This window comes from Vombatus ursinus, unplaced genomic scaffold, assembly GCF_900497805.2.
Source record: "Vombatus ursinus unplaced genomic scaffold, bare-nosed wombat genome assembly UNPS02014770.1, whole genome shotgun sequence".
Lineage (NCBI taxonomy): Eukaryota > Metazoa > Chordata > Mammalia > Diprotodontia > Vombatidae > Vombatus > Vombatus ursinus.
Window position 1 is genome coordinate 32,156,112 of NW_020954548.1, and position 16,517 is coordinate 32,172,628.

Genomic DNA, 16,517 nt, shown 5'->3' on the forward strand with positions numbered 1-16,517 from the left:
CTCCATTCTTTCCCTTTACATTGTTGTAATTGTATATATCATTTTCCTGGTTCTGTATTAGTTCATGCCTTCCCATGCTTCTCTGTATTCTTTATATTTGCCATTACATTCAGTTACCAGGATCTGCTTAGCCATCGTTCATTCGATAGACATATTCTTTGTTCTTCACTACCACTTAAGATGATACTGTTTTGTTATGTATTGGGCCTTTCTTTTTTACCTTTCACATGCTTTGGGAGACTTACATACCAGCACTGAGATCTCTAGGTTAAATGGCATGGCTATGCTTCCTCAGCATAATTCCAAATGGCTTTGAGGAGTGATTGTACCAATTTATGGCTCCACCTAACAGTGCACAGCCTTTAAAACTTTTTTTGGTTAGGGTTAGGGACAAATCTCTTTCCACAGCCCTTAAAACTTTTGACTATTTCTATCATTGTCATCTTTGCCCATTTGCAGAGTATGAGGTTGAACCTGAGAATTGTTTCAATGTTCATTTCAGTTATTATTAGTACTATTACTATTTGGAACATTCTTTCATATGGTTAAAAAAAAGGATGTTCTAAATAAATGAACATTTGGAATGCAGATTGTTCATAAATTTGGGCCTACCTGGTTTTCAGTAGCCATACCAGTGCCTAAGCACAAGGGTGGATATGATACATACAGAAATACACACACACACACACACACACACACACACCCAAGGGTATAAACTGTCCGTGTTTATGTGCGCTCATTCATACCCTCAATCTTTCCACACTCTCCACACAGCATCAGAGCCACACTTAGCTAGAAAGTCCTGGACTTTATTTCAATACACTAAGGAGGGACTATAGTCCACAGGCTAAGGAGTAAAGAGGGTAGTTGTTCTCAGGCTATGTCAGGAGAAGAAGGTGCAGACTGCTTGGGACCAGATGGGGGTCGGGGCATTTCCAAAGTGACAATAAGTTAAAGGTACGACTCTCAGGATTGTGTCAGGATAGGAACCAGAGGTCAGAGGTGGTCAACAGTTCCACTGATGCTTCCTTTCCCCTATATCCAAGAGACACTCGGCCTCAGGCTGTCAGATAAAAGAAGGCAGTGAGAATGACTTGAACAGAGCAGATAACTCAGAGACTGGAGTGAGAGGGGTTCCTAAGGAGGAGTTGGCTTCGTGGAGAGTGGTTGGATGTATCTGGGGAGAGGGGGGAAGGAAGCATGCCACTGGGCTGCCAGGAGTGTGGGGGTTAGGGTCTATCGGGGTCAGAGTTGGAAGGGGGAGGAGAGGGCTTGGGTAATCACTCACTGAAGGAGTGTCCATTTTGTTCCTGTACATTCTCATAATCAGGCCCCTCTTCCTCGCCATCCTGGTCAGTCACTGGGGCTGCAGGGAAAAGGGATGAATGTAGATCTTGATCCTCAGACTCCTAGCTTGATGACTCCTTTGTACCCTCCCTTCCTCTAGTGCTCCCTCCCCAAGGGGCCAGTCCCAGCTGGGAGCTCTTCCCCAGACCCTCCACGCCAGGCTCACTCCTACTGGAAGGTGTTCTTTCGTCCTGGACTTCTGGCACATTCACATATTCACAGCTCCCACCTGGATGGAGGAAAGGAAGGATAGAAGAGGAGTTGTAGCTAGAGGGTGCAGGGGAGGGAGGAGGGAGAAGGAAGAAGAATGAGTGCAGGGGAAGGAGGAGGGGAAGGAAAGAGGGAGGGTGTAGGGGAGAAAGGGGGAAGGGGAGGAAGGAGGAGAAGAAAGAAGAGAGAGTGCAGGGGAAGGAGGAAGGGAGGAAGGAGGGGAAGGAAAGAGGGAGGGTACAGGGGAAGGGGGCAGGGGAAGGAGGAGGGGAGGGTAGAAAAGAGGGAAGAAGGGGGGAGGAGAGAAAGAAAAGGAAGGAGGAGAGGAAGGATTCCACCCTGAGAGGGGAAGGGTCCTGTTGGTTAGGGAAGGAAAGAGAGAAGTACATGGAGGAGGTAGTGGCAGGGGCAGATAGTCACTTACCCAGAGACACCTCTGTACTCTCTGAGACATTCACATAATCCTCTCCCCACACCACTACAGGAAAATACCCCAGGATGAAGAAGTTAGAGCCAGGACAACCAGAGACAACCCTCCATATCTGTCACCTGTAAATACCCCCAACATGCACACACATGCCCTTCCTTACCCAGCCACACAAAAACTCCCCCATCCCTGCACAGTCTAGTTGTCCAGACAATGCTCCTCCCCCCAACCCAGACCAATCCCCCCCAACCTGGCAAGCCACAGGGGGGCCCCCCCCCAATCACTCCCAACTCACTGGAAGATGGACTATCCCTAAGGCCGGGACTACCCAGGTTAGGTGTTGAGTTGGACAGAGGTGCAGAGTTGGAATTCGGGCAGTCATCCGGTAGAACCTCACTGCCAAGGGGAAACAGGATGGTGAGACCCCCAAGCCTCTCCCTTCTCAAAGACTCTCCCTTTGAGGTCAACCCTACTACTCACAGATAGCCTTCATTATGGTAGTCATCTTCTTCATCGGCATCCTCAGGTTCTAGCTCCAGGGGAAACACAGGTATCAGAGTAGGTGGTCTGGGGAGGCCTGTCCAGTCAGGCCCATTCCTTCCTTCCTCCCTCTCCCCAAGGTCCCAGCCCAACCCCCCACTGCCAGTGGTGACTGATATACCCTCATTCTCGTAGCTGGGCTCACTGCCTGGGAAGGAAAGAGAGAGTCACCATCAGCTCAACCACCCAGCCTGAGCCAGGATCACTCTCCCACCCACTTCAGGCTACAGAACCACCCTCCATAACTAGTTCATTGTCCAACTCACGGGTGTCTGCGTCTCTCCGAGAAGTAATCCGGTTTGACAACCCTGGATGTTGTGGAGATCTCCTAAAGGGTTAAAAATTAGGGGTCACCACCTGGGGAAGGGAGGGAGCTTTGAGAGCCTAGAGGAATGGGGGCAGTAGTGATGCCTTGGCCCAGGGGAGGCAGGAAGGTAGAAAGGCAGAAGACTGAGGGCAGTGATATAGATATCCCAGGATTCAGAGAAGGCCCGAGGGCAAGAAGGCAGAGGCGATAGACTTCAGGTTAGACTGGGGTGGCTGGAAAAGAGGGGCCCGAGGCTCAGGGGACACCAGAGAGGAAACCTGAGCAGATACTTACGGGATAGGGAGCAGATCTGGCTGGCAGGATACTGTAGATGGCCACGAAGTATTAGTGTCTGTGGGGTAAAGATTAGAGGTACACAGCATCAGAGGACCTGGGGTAGGGGGAAGGAATCAGGTCAGGGCTGAGAGCCCCAAGGAGAGGTAGAGGACAGCTTGAGATCTACCCAGGGTAATGGCCCTTAACGCCTAGAAGGACATTTTCTTCAAGAAATTCAAGGTTCAAGAGGATTGGGGACTGAGGGGTCTCTTAGACGAGTTCATTATTCATTCAGCAAACATTAATGAAACGCCTCCTGCATCTAGAACATGCAGAACACTGAGCTAAAAGCACCATAGGAGATACAAAGTTTAGCAAAGATATGGCCCCATGGTCCTGTCATGGAATCTAGAATCCAGTAAGGGAGAAGACACAAAAGCAGATTGCTAGCATTCACAATATTATGTGAGTAGTATATCAGAGAGCTGGCAAAACAATGGGAATGGAGGTCAGATGGAGAAAGTTATTAACTGGGGGGGGTGTTAACTTCCCAGGTATAGGGGTGGGGACTTAAAAAAAGATGGGCAGGAATACAGTAGGTGAAGAGAGGAAGGGAGGATATTTCAGGGATAGGGCACATTATTAGAAAAGACACATAAGGGAAGGTTCTTTTGTTTCTTTCAGAAAAAATATTTTTAATATTTCAATTTTTTACTTATTATTTTATATGATAAATAATATTCTTAATATTTTAAAAATAATATTATTACATGCAATCACTTCTAAAAGCCCTTCACATCTACAGCATAGGATCACAAAATTTAAAGCTGTAAAAGAGACCTCAGAGTTCAAGTTTGGCTTAATTTCCTCACTTTACAGAGAAGGGCCTGTCCAAGGTCCATACAGCTAATAGGTAACACAGGGTAAGCTTTCAAACCCTGTCCTTCCGACTCCAAGTCAAGAGATATCTTCACGTGGTCTCTCCAGATGTCGCCATTTAGTAGTTCTTGTCAAAGTCCTCCCTGGGGTATGTGAAATTCTCTAGCTCTCCTGGCCTTAGCAAGGAAATTTTCCCCTCCCCTCAATCCACCCAATGGAAACTCAACGGCACACAATACCGCTAAAGTTAAAAAAAAACAAACCAGATAAAACAAATACGTCAAAAAACACTGTTAGCAAGAGCACAAAGCACGTGAAGAGCTGTAAAACTTATAATCTGTCATCTCCCAAATTTCTCAATCCTGTCTGACCTGTAGGGGCCCTATTTCTCCATGTCTCCCTATTCCTTTTCCCAAACCAATAAAGGAGGAGGTATGGGCCACACATGGGGGAAGTATTGCATGAGTCACTAAAAAAACAATGGCCTCTTAGGACCTGACTCTCTTCAAGACTCCACTCATGTACCCATCTCCTACAAGAAGGCTTTCCTTACCCTCCTGGGTCGTTAATACTCACCTCTCCCTAAATTACTTTGCATTTATTTATCTGTGAACATATAGTGCCCACCTCCTGCCCAGGAGAACATAAGCTCCTTGTAAGCAAGGACTATCTTTTTTGTCTTTTTACATCTAACACAGAGGCCTACCACAGAGTTGTTGTTTATCCTTTGTTCTCGAAGAGGACCATGATCATCAGGAAGATGATGACATGACTTGCAAGTGAATTGGATTTGAGTGAAAGAGAGCTGTGCAAAGTTACCAGCCTCACTTTCTCCTCTAGAGCCATCAGGGTCCAGTGGCAAGATATAGATCAGGACGACTGGAGATGGTCCCAGATGCAGTGGAGACCTTGGCCTTTTTAAGCTAAGGTCTTTCCAAGTTATCATTTTGACTGACAAGGCCCATTGAGTGATTAAGGCAGGGTAAGAAACGAGCCAAGGAATGGTCCCTTTTACCTAAGGTAAAAAAAATCAATCCGGGAGGGGAAGACTCAGGGTTCCTGACCAAAAGAGAAACAATTACTATTTACATTCAGTCTGAACCATCATGGCCCAAACAATGACCACTAAGCAGAGCTTTGGGCTGGGACCTATTGGTCAATCAATGAGAGCTAGAGTGAATTTGGTTTAAGGCTTGGTCTTTAAGAAAGAAATCTAGCCCATAAACCCCAAGATATCTTTTGTTAGGTTTCAGCCATAAAAATTTTATATTCCTTTGGTCAAAGCACCCACAGGTAAGGTTATGATACCCTATGTGGGACAGAGGGAACAGGAAGGAGGGAAGGCAAGGGGAAGACAGGAAGGAAGGAAACAAGGAAGGAAAGAAGGAAGGAGAAGGAAGGAGAAGGAAGGAAGGATCTGCGCTGCCCAACTGGAACTGGCCAGTTGGGTTGGGGCAGCTCAGATTACTCACAGGTTGTTATTTGTCCTTCGTTCTTGAAGAGGACCATGACATCAGGAAGGTGATGCCATGACTTGCAAGTGAATTGGATTTAAGTGAAGGAGGACTGTACAAAAGTTACCAGCCTCACTTTCTCTTCCGGAGCCATCTGGGTCCAGTAGCGATATAGATCAGGACTGAAGATGGCTCCCACCACAAAGAATAGGCACTTGATTAAATGCTTATTGAAATGAACTAAATGGTTTGTGATTGGCTAATTCAATTCAACGAACTGAATTCATTAAGCAGTCCACTCTGCCTGCACAGGCTGGGGAGGGAAGAAATACAAAAATGAAAAATAATCCTTTTAGGAGACTGAAGATCCCAATGGTCTAAGGAGTCTAATCATAATGAGTCTCAAAGCAAAGGTTCTTAACATGGGGTCTGTGGATACATTTCAGGGGATCTGTGAACTTGGATGAAAAAGTTACATCTTTATCTTCACTAACCTATAACTGAAATTGAGCATCTCCTTAGATTATGGATGTAGGCAACTAACTATTGTTCTGGGAAGGGGTCCATATGCTCTAACTGAAGGGCCATGGGTCCACAGCACAAAAAAAGTAAAGAACCTCAGTCTTAAAGGGTCACTTTACTTTGGAGCTGGGCTTAGAGGAGGGACAAAGAACTGGGCTCAGCTCTGTGACCTTGGGCAATTTATCCCCTACCTCGGGGGTCCCATCCTCCCAACCCCCAAACTAGTGCCTCAGTTTTATCATCTGTAAAATGAGGTCAGACTCGATAATCTCTGAGACATCTTCCAGCTCTAAATTCAACGATGCTGTGGGTCAAAGGTTGTGGTAGACATTCCAAGGGCAGGAGATTGGGAATGAATCCCTAACAAATACAGTACAGACACATAACAAAAGCCATATCTTTCAAATTCTCACACACTGACACACAGACTCACTCACAGTGACACTCCCCCAAGACTTCATTCCCTTATTCCTCAAAGCAGTCCCAGGGAAGTATATAATGTATAGAGACCTCCTGCCATACTCACAGGGGCGTTTGAGGATGACTAATCCGCTGCCTGGCTGATATGAGCTGGTGAAAAGAAGGAAGGCATGGGCTGGGGGTGGTAGAAGAGGAGGCCCCATACTTCCATACCCATCTCCAGCCACCACCCCAACATCCTCTCACCAACCAGCCCCTCCTCAGCTAACTCCCCTCCTTCCAATACTGGTCCATCACAGTCACCATTTGGGAATGAGGAATAGTCACAGACACTCACCCGTCACTTGGGGGGACCTCAGAGTTGGGGCCTGTGGGGGAGGAGGCAGGTGAGGCTGAAGGGGTGGGACAAGAACAGGCGTTCCTTTAGGCGAGGGCAAGGAACAAGGAGAGGTGAGCCCATAGGAGGAACAGCAGATGAACTTGTTTATATGGGAACACAGGACCCTTTGTGTGAGGCAAAGGGATGGTTTATGGGGTTGACTGGGTCTAGGGGCCTTCAAGCTAGAAATGAGCTGAAAGTATTTCACTTACCAGGGAGGTCCCGGCAACACAAACACAGGGCAGTGACAAGCAGGGCTGGGAACAGTAGAATGAGGAGCCAGAGGAGGCTAGGGCCCAGAGAGGTGGTCTCCATCTGGGGCACAGGCCAAGGCCCACAGGTTAGGGCAGCCTGGAAGGCCAGTCCCAGAAAGCCTTCCAGCCAGACCCCACCCCCACCTATTCCCCTTCCCACTTGACTGGATGGAGCAAGAATTCTATACTCGGATCCCAAACTTTCCTCCCAAGATAATGGGTGGAGAAAAAGGGGAAGTTAAAAGGTTTGAGGGTAGAGAACATCTAAGCCCTCAGCAGGTAATGGTGTCACAAAAGAGAAGCCCATGTAAGGGATGGAGGCCAGAAGAGCCCAGAGGCTACAGACTTAAGGCACTGGAACCCAGGTATTCAGAGTGTGGTATCAAAGGGAGGCAGTGGGCTCAGTCGGCTGTCTCTCTGTATCGGAGGGGCTCAGGCTGGTACCAAGAGAAGCTGATATAGGCAATAAGGGCCAAGTATGAGGCTCTCTCTCTCTCAAGCACTCATAAGATTAGGGTGGGTATAGAAGACAAGCTTAGGTTTACCATGGTCTCTGCTGAGCCTTACTAGCCTGCTGGGAGCCAGGCAGATTGGCTGGGGGGGTCCTGTTTGGGCATCAGAAACCCCCTCCACTCCCGCCACGTCCCCGTACCTGGTCCCTGGTCCTGACGGTTCTGTTCCCCGATCCCCTCTTCTCCTACACTCAGCGCCTGCCCGCCCGCAGCAGGAAGCTGTGGTGAGCTCCGGGCGGGGACAGGAAGTTATCGTGGCTCCTCGCATGGCTGCGCCCGCCTCCCACCCCCAACCTTCTGCCCCCCATGGGGAGGGGAGCACCCCAGGTCTCCCCCATTGCTCCAGTCCAGCATTTCTACTTGGGATGGTCTCCCAGGGGCCTTAGAAATCAAGAATTCCCAGCTGTTCTCAAAGGGTCCTTCTGGATGATCAGGGTTAGCACCACAGATTGTCAGGGGCCACCAGTTCTCCAAATGGGGTCTTGCTCATGCAAGAGACAATACACTAATGGGGAGCAGAGAGGATGGGGAGAAAGAAGAGAAGAGAACTTTGACCTCTCTCAGACTCAATGTGCATCTTTATAAAGAGTGGGTTGGACAAAGGATCTCTGACATTCTGTCTATCATCCAGGGGGCAGAGGAACAGGATAACTACTATCTTATCATCCCTAACAGCTGGACTGCCTGCCAGCTAGCATGAGGACAAGCTTCTAAAGGGTCTATTAGGAAAAGACAGTGGGTGAGTCAATGTCACATTGGACCAACGGAATCACAGACTGCCGGAGCAGGAAGGGCCCTCAAAGCACATACTCTAGACTGCTTGAGCAGGAAGGGCTCCTAAAACAGACTACCTCAAGTTCTAACGCTAACATACAGAGAACCCTGAGCAAAGACAGAATCTGCCTGCCACCCCACAGGGCTCCTCCCCTTCTCTCTCGAGTCACGGAGCTGGGAAGGAAAAGGACACAAGCTGACACTAGGCTCTGGTTACAAAGTTTATTCAGATAAAAATAGCACCAAACCCTCCTGCCTGGACAGTGGGGGCACCTTGCCCCTGACCCCAGGAAGGCGGCTTGGAACCCAACTATAGCCTAACAGAGGCAGAGGGAAAAGAGATCTTCCCTCCCTAAACAGACCTGCAGAAAGTTGAGGGCGCTCGCTCCGTGGCCTTCCAACCACCTGCCCCCTCCCTGATCCAGAATCATTCCCTGATCAATATTGCTATGCATGTAGTGCTTCTATGTGCGTGTGTGTTCAGGGAAGGAAAAAGGGACAAACCTCAGCCACTGTCCCATTCCTATGGTCCCAGGTCAGAAGTCATGGTACCACACCTGGCATAGAGATGGTTTAACAGTCCAGGGTGCTGGGGTTACACTCAGTCCTGCCCACTGCCCACCTATCCCACGAGGGGAACCAGAACACGAGGTAGCCTCAGGCCATAGTCCACCCAATCAGATGAGCACACTGGACACCGGGACCTTGGTAGAACGGCCTCGCTGAGGGACCACAATTCGATCATCTGGAGGGGGCGCATCCCTCAGGAGTCCTGGGGAGAGAGAAGAAGTGATGAGATCAGGGGAAGATAAACATCTCAGAGCAGAGCAGAGGACAGGAGACATGCACGAGCCTACAGGGAGGGGAGGCAGGCACCCCTGTGGAAGGGAGGGCTAGGAAGGGACAAAGGGGCAGAAAGACAGGTAGGGTAAGGGGGTTAGGGAGATGGACCATGGACAGAAGCTAGGGGACGGAGAGAGTATGGAAGACAAGGATCTGGAGGAAGGAGAGCTGGGGATGGGGACGAGGCGCCCTGGAACAAGGCCTCCAACAGGGAATGCTCACCTTGCACATGGAGCTGGGCTCTCTTTCGATCACCTTCAATGTACATAGCGGTGCCCAGGAAAGCTGCACCCCCAAGCGCCCCGACAAAGGCACAAAGCATGAGGGAGAACTGCAGGGCCCGGAACTGGGAGAGGAAGGAAGGAGGCCAGTCACGGCGGAGACGGTCGGATATCTAGAGGGGAGAAGAGAGAGCAAGCTGTGGTCATAGCCTGGGTGGGGGGAGGCCCAGGGGGCTGAGACAACTTCATTTGCTAAAGGGGGATGAAGGGAGTCAGAGATAAGGAGAAGCAGGACAAAGGTGAACGGAGATGGGTCAGAGATAGAGATGAGGGCAGGATGGGAAGCGGGGAGGAACACAGAGAGAGACAGGGGAAGGGACAGGCAGTCAGATTGAGGAGGAGACAGAGAGTCAGGTGGGGAAGGGACACAGAGTTCAAGATCACTCAGATTATCTGCATTGTTTGCACTTCACTATCCCACATCTGTTCAAATGCTGCCTTGAACTGTTCTCTAGTTTGATGTTAGTCTTGTCTCCCTACAAAAGCTCCAGACCCAGGACCAGAATTGGAAAGGGCCTCAGCAACCATGCAGAGAAGACTTGAACACCCTAGATTACACGACCCCACCCAAAAACTTTCCTAACAAGTAGTCATCCAGCCTTCCCTCAAAGAAGCCCAAGAATGAGTAGCTCACCACCTTACAATGCAGCCCATTCCATTTTCTGGAAGCTTTTTCTTTCACCAAGCCAAAAACGTGCCTCCCTGAGATAAGAAGAGCAAGTGTAACCTCCCTTCTGCAGGACAGCTCTTCACCCCTCAGAGGACAGCAATGGATATGTCAGTGGCGGCTGAAATCAGACGGACCCTCCGGGCTGACAAAAAATCTCTCTCTACCTATCCCCACTGCTTTTTAACCTGCCCTGGGCCAGGATGACCCACCCAGGGCTAACACCTCCCAAAAGAAGATTCACACTCACCAGCCCAATGAGGTAGGGGCTCCCAGCATCCCCCAACAGATGGGACAGGACAATCTGGAAGGCCTCTGCTGTTGACCGGCGTGTGGGAATAACCACATACTAGGTAGGGAATTGAGACCCAAAGTTAGACTCCCCAAGAGGTCAGGAGAGGTGAGTAGAAAGGCCAGGACAGAGGGGGGCTAAGTTTGGAATTCCATCAACATTTTCTGAATTAAGCTGCTCAGCTCAAACTACACGGAGGGAGACAGAAGAGAAAGGCTGCTCTTCTCACATGACAAGTGAAATTCCTGACTCACCAGGAGCTTTGAGTTCTGGGTCACCCACATAGGGGAGCAAGATCCGGTCATGGGTCAGTTTCTTACAACAAGACGGAACAAAGCCACTGACCCAGGGGAACAAAAGCCTCCCAGAGACCTCACAGCCAAAGTGCTAATCACTAGGACAGTCACCACCTGTGTCAGGTCAGACACGGCCCACCCTCTCACCAGGAGAATGTCTGCCACAATGGCCCAGTTCATGGACAGCAGAATCTCTCCAATGAAGATGAAAACCTGAGGACAGAAACTGGGCATCAGGGAAAAGATTAGCAGCTCTCTGCCCTTCCCTCTACTTTTTCTTGAGCCATGTGGGGAGGTGTGAGATTGAAGCTGGGGACTATGAGTTTTGCTTCCCCCTTCCCTCCCCCACTGCTCCCGCTCCTCGGTCCAAGCTCAGGGCTGCTGCTGGGAGGGCTGTGTCTGTGCTCCTGTATGTTGGTGGTTGGGTGACATCTGGAAATGGGAAAAAATTGAGGATACTCACATAGGTAACTACAATGCTGCCCTGAGCACAAGCCAGGGCCAGGAACAGAAAGGGGGCAGATCCCAGTAATCCAGCTGCACAGACCAAGGGGTCAGCCCTGGGGTTGGTGTGGCGAAGACGGCGGCTGATCTCTACCCCAGAGGCCACACCCAGAATCCCAGTCACACAGGTGATCAGCCCAAAGATGAGACTGGGAAGGAGAAAAATAAAAGGAAGACTGAGGGGAGCAAGGGGTCCAAGACCCACCATGTTTGTGTAAAAGGTCTCTCCCTGCTTTACAAAGTTCAGTATCCTTCTCCTCCTAGCAGAACTGGGCTCTACCCTGGCCTGTACCAGCTTCTGGAAACTGGCTCCTCCCTGGACCCAGCCCGGGGGGCCCCTGGCTTTTGGCTCCAGGACTTTTATCTTTCACTAACAAATGTCATTTCTATAGGGCCTTAGAGCCTGACCCTGTGAAATGGGCAGTCCATTTTCATTCTCTAGAGGAGGACACTCAGGCTAGAAAAAGTGACTGGCCAAAGGTCCCATGAAAAATATCTGAAAAGATATTTTGGAACTCGTTTGTTCCAAATCCATGTTTCCTTCCACTCTCTCACAGTGGCCTCATACTTTCTAAACCTTCAATGTTCTCAAAACCCCAGCTGGATTTCTGATCTGGCTCCCTGGGCTCAAAGACCTGCAATAGCTTGTCCCTAAATACCTCCTTCTTTGGCCACTGTGACTGGATGTCCGAATCTGACACCTACTCCTTCTTGTCCCTTTTTACCCAGCTGCCACACACATATCAGCCCACAAAGAGTTTTACAGGGGAAGGAAGAAGGACCATCTATCCTGACTAGTTGCTGACCCACTGAGGAAAAATATGAACTCAGAGCCCCTTTCCATAACCCCTTCCCACTCCAAGAACCCTTCCCAGTACCTGTCTGAAGAGGAGCAGGAATCTCCAGGGAGGCAAGGTGGGGTCTCTCCTAAAACTACCCGAGCACGGAGCAGGAATGCTGGTGCCCACAGTGCCAGGGACCCCGTGACAAAGGCCACAGCCGTGAATCCCAAGGAAGAGAGCACAAAACTGGGACTGTAGCAGAAGGGTGAAGGTCAGAATTCAGAACAGTCATCTCCTATCCCGCAACAACACTAAGGGCAAGGGCAAAAGTTAATTTAGGGGAGTGAGAGAGAAGGAAAGGATGGTAAAAGTTGGCAGGAGACCATTTGGTGCAAGTGACATTTATACTTATAAAGCAAGGAGACATAAAATGAAGTTGTTAATCCCCCCTCCCCCCCCTCCCCGCCCCAATACCTGGACTGCAATTTAGTTATCCAGTCACTATTTGGAGGAGGGTGTTAAGGTTTTATGGCTCATGCTTCCTACAGCTCAGAGTCAAACTCCACACAGGATGAACTCCCACTTCATTTTACAAGAAATGTAACTGATCCTCCTTAAAGGACTAAAGAAGTCCAAGGGTATGAGTCAAGGGTTATACAAAAGATTTTCGGACTCACTTCCGAGCCAGAGCCCGAACATCTGCCCACCAAGAGGTAGGGCTCAAGGGAGGGGTGTCTGAATGGCGTTCCACAGCTCCACGAGGCGGTTCCCTCACCACCAGAAACAGCAGCAACACTGCTATCATCCCAAGGCCTGGGGTGACCTAAGGAGAGAGAACAGTCCCCTTAACCTCAGGAACAATTGGAGGCTAGAGAACACAAAACACACACACAGACGCACGCACGCATGCACACACACATATGCATACACACATCCTATTTGGAAGAGGGTCAAAAGTGAGTAAGAGGCTCAAGAAGGATGATCTGTACACCCTCTCCATCCCTCATGGAAGACTCACCCTGAGTGCCCAGTGCCAATCGCCAGCCACATCCTTCACTTTTGATCCTGCGATATAACCCAGACCACTGGAAAAATGATTATGGGATTCAGGTTAGAGGACGTGCCTCTAACAAAAGCTTCTCCTCTCCCCAGATGAGGCTGGTGCCTCCTCCCAGACTGGTTTTCTGTCTCTCATTCTCCAGGCCAGAAAGCCCTTCTCCCAGCCTGAAGACAGAGCCCGAGTTCCTCCTACTCCCTCTCCCCCATGATCTCACCTGCCCACAGGGATGGCAAAGTAGAAGACACTAAGCATTCGACTCCGCTGATCAGCTACAAAGAGGTCGGCAATGAGGGTGGGGGCAATGGTAGAATAACTGGCTTCCCCAACCCCTACCAGGCCCCGTGTAAAGAGCAGCAGCCAAAATCTCTAGAAAAAGAATTTTTAAAAAAAAATGGACATTCTCCACCTCAGAGAGTTTCACAGGCCCTTTACTGACCTCCCAGTCTCTCCAAGCTTCTCGGCAAAACAAAACGAACCACATCTACCTGAAGTGCTGACTTAGGAAGTTATCTACAAAGAAATGATCACTGAAACCACCTAAGTAGTTCAGCTCTCTAGGGGAGAGAACACAGAGAGAAGAAAAGAGAGTCAAGGACAAAGCCTCGGGGAAGGCCTACATTAATGGTGTGGGCAGTGGAACTGAACCAAAACAAAACAAAACAGAGGTTAAGGGTGGGAGGGAATGAATGCCCCTATAACCAGGATGTTCTCAGGTAAAAGAGCAAACAGAGACAAAAACAAAGCTACTTAAATAACATATGAGTTTGTTGTAGTTGTGTCCCACAACAGATCACCAGTAAATGCACTTTGAGAGTGGGGCCAGAACCACGGGACGCTTATTCACCTCTCTAGGGATGAATGAAGAACCCAGAGTCACCAGTGACCAGAAGGCAATGCCACCACACATGAGGTACTTCCTGTTATATCTGTCACCCAGGTAGCCAAATACAGGGGCCAGCACCATGTAACTGGAAATAAACACTGGAGAAGAGACAGAAGGATTAAACCCTCCCATCAGAATGCCCTGTCTCCCCACCCAAAGACCCATAACCCTGAAGAGGCACAGAGGGGAAAAAAATTTCTCAGACTCCAGGACATTCCTCTTCACACTGAAAGCAGCTTATCCCAGAGACAGAACCCTACTCACCAGTCTGGATGAGGCCGGAGCTGCTGTCACCAATACCAAAGAACTGCTCAATGTCTGGAAGAACGCCTGAAAAACAGTTCAGTGGAAGGGAAGGTGGTGAGGAAAGGAAACTATCTTTCGAATCAAGCTTATCTTCCTCTTTTTACCAGCAATGGAATCACCTCCAAAAGCCTCTGGTCTTTTCTTGGTTGCCTCAAAATTCAATTCAATATTTATTAAGCACCATTATGTGCAAAGTGTTCAAAATACAAAACCACAAATTAAATAGTCTCTGCCTTCAAGGATGGGCAGTTAGGTGACACAGTGGATAAAGTGCCTGACCTTAAGTCAGGAAGACTCATCTTCCTGAGTTCAAATCGGGCCTCAAACACTTACTAGCTGTGTGACCCTGGGTTAAGTCATTTAAACCCTGTTTGTCTCAGTTCCTCATTTGTAAAATGAGCTGGAGAACTAAATGGCAAAGCACTTCAGCATTTTTGCAAAGAAAATCCCAAAATGGGATCATGAAGAATCAGACACGACTGAAAAAATGACTAAACAAACAACTACTACCTTCAAAATGTTGATACAAAAGTCCTTCCAAATTAATTACCTGCCACAGTAAAACGGTCCATGTAGTTAAGAAGGTTGATATAACAAAGTACACCCACAATCAAAGTTGCATGTCGAGGGGAGACGCCTGTTATCAGTTGTAGCCCTTCCCCATCTGGGTCTTCTCTATCCTGTGGCTCTGAACCCCCCAAACTTGCAGTCTTGCCAGCGCCAGGGGTTGGGCCCCCCACTCCTTCTTCTGTATCATCTGCTTGGCTGAGAAATGGGGCTGTGTCTGACTGACCCAGCAGCCCAGGCATAGCTGCCCCTCAGCCAGTTCTCTCCGTGGTTACTTGTCCCTTACACTTTCAGACCCAGACAATTTAACCTGGAGGAAAGAGGAATATACATTCACCATGAAGAAGATACAAAGTAGGAATTTAAAAGTGCCTTGGAAATTAAATCTAGCTCCTTTTTAAAGTCTCTATTGGCTCTCAATTGTTGATACTGTGATTTTTACAAAGAAAGATACTGAGACCCAAAGACAATGAGTGACTTGCCTAATGTTATAAAGAAGACAAATCAAGGCACAAGGGCTAGAACCCTGATTCCCTGATTCTTAGCTCACAACTCTTAACGGGCCTTCACAAGAAAAATGACATATATTGTCCCGAATGGGAGTGAAAAAGACCCAAGGAAAATGCCTGTTTACATTCAAAGGGCTTGTTTTATAAGTGTTTTCAGTTGATCCTCACAACCGCAAGAGGTGGTATCATTATGCCCATCTTACAAGTGAAAAAATAAGAAACTCAAAGAATTCACACTATTAGAGTCTGGTCCCCGCCCCATCTGCAAGGCCTGGCCTCCACCGCGGTCCGGCCTTCGGCCTCCTGGGCCCCTCCCACCTGACCTGGGAAGGTACACACAAAACATATCCACGTGGTTACTGCGACCCCCGCCAGGGAAGCAGAGAAGGCGAGCCCGGTGCCACAGGAGGGGCTAGTGCTGGGGGTGCAGGCATGTGCGCACCAAAACCCAGATACCGAGAGAGCAGGAAAGAGGGGTCCGAGCAGGAAGGAGGAACCCAAGGAAGCCAAGTTTACAGGGGGAGGAAAGGGGCGGGGAATACGGCTCCGTGACCCACCCCAGCCCACGGGGCAGGGGCGCTCCAAGCCACCTTTTCCTTTGGTCCAGGGAGCTCCTCTTACCCTAAATAGTGCACGATTCCCGGCGCCCACCGGCTCTGCAGCCGCTGCTACCCTGGAGTGCTCAGGCACCAAACGGCACCGCGGTCACCGCCATGATAGCTGCGCGAAGGTCATGTGACCCGGGGGCGTGGGCGAGCCGGCGAACCAGATCGGGAGTCACATGACAGGATCGTGCCCTGAACACGTGATGGGGCAAGTTACACGTTACTATGACAATAAGGGGACTGGTCTCCAACCTTCCTCAAAACCTATCCCGAGGTCTCCACCTCCCGCCAGAGCCAGATGGCGGCGGCTCCGGGACCCGAGGAGCAGCGAGCTGGGATGCTGTGGCTCTCTTCAGGCTCCAGGATAGGCCTAATACACGCTTGACACCGGACGGGTCCCTCGGTCTCCGGAAACGTTGCCCCGGTGGCCTCAAAGTCCCCTCCAGCTCTCGATCTAAGCTCGTAAGGTCCGATAGACGCTGCCGGGGGCGGCCGCCCAGTACCCTTTTCTAACACGAGGGGCATCGGATGCAGAGGCTGTGAGATGATGGGTCCCATCCCACACCCTGGAGGCGCCGAACTTGGCACAGCAGTTTCCGCTGTCGGGCTCACGGGCGGCCC

General features: G+C 49.7%; 2 protein-coding genes across 7 annotated transcripts; both read right to left on the reverse strand.

Moving 5' to 3' along the window:
* Positions 1-788: 788 nt before the first annotated feature.
* Positions 789-7,749, reverse strand: LAT (linker for activation of T cells). Of its 5 annotated transcripts, none has more exons than XM_027862640.1 (13): positions 7,668-7,749; positions 6,974-7,076; positions 6,720-6,774; positions 6,489-6,532; positions 3,126-3,183; positions 2,791-2,852; positions 2,646-2,672; positions 2,465-2,513; positions 2,280-2,380; positions 1,982-2,035; positions 1,514-1,576; positions 1,289-1,366; positions 789-1,063 (listed from the first exon to the last, which is right to left on the reverse strand). In XM_027862640.1, exons 2-13 carry the CDS (start codon positions 7,074-7,076, stop codon positions 1,059-1,061), a joined length of 699 nt encoding a protein of 232 aa, XP_027718441.1. In that variant the 5' UTR covers positions 7,668-7,749; the 3' UTR covers positions 789-1,058. The 5 variants fall into 5 exon arrangements, with proteins under 5 accessions (XP_027718441.1, XP_027718443.1, XP_027718442.1 ...); XM_027862642.1 differs by lacking the exon at positions 7,668-7,749 and adding an exon at positions 7,561-7,661 and having other exon boundaries at positions 6,720-6,750; XM_027862641.1 differs by lacking the exon at positions 7,668-7,749 and adding an exon at positions 7,561-7,661 and having other exon boundaries at positions 1,520-1,576.
* A 760-nt stretch (positions 7,750-8,509) lies between these two features.
* SPNS1 (sphingolipid transporter 1 (putative)) lies at positions 8,510-16,021 on the reverse strand. 2 transcript variants are annotated; one of them, XM_027863218.1, is made up of 13 exons: positions 15,913-16,021; positions 14,766-15,092; positions 14,174-14,239; positions 13,871-14,007; positions 13,241-13,392; positions 12,985-13,051; positions 12,644-12,789; positions 12,063-12,218; positions 11,144-11,333; positions 10,828-10,893; positions 10,343-10,441; positions 9,367-9,538; positions 8,510-9,073 (listed from the first exon to the last, which is right to left on the reverse strand). In XM_027863218.1, exons 2-13 carry the CDS (start codon positions 15,022-15,024, stop codon positions 8,979-8,981), a joined length of 1,605 nt encoding a protein of 534 aa, XP_027719019.1. In that variant the 5' UTR covers positions 15,025-15,092; positions 15,913-16,021; the 3' UTR covers positions 8,510-8,978. The 2 variants fall into 2 exon arrangements, with proteins under 2 accessions (XP_027719019.1, XP_027719020.1); XM_027863219.1 differs by lacking the exon at positions 15,913-16,021 and adding an exon at positions 15,615-15,634.
* Between the last annotated feature and the right edge of the window lie 496 nt (positions 16,022-16,517).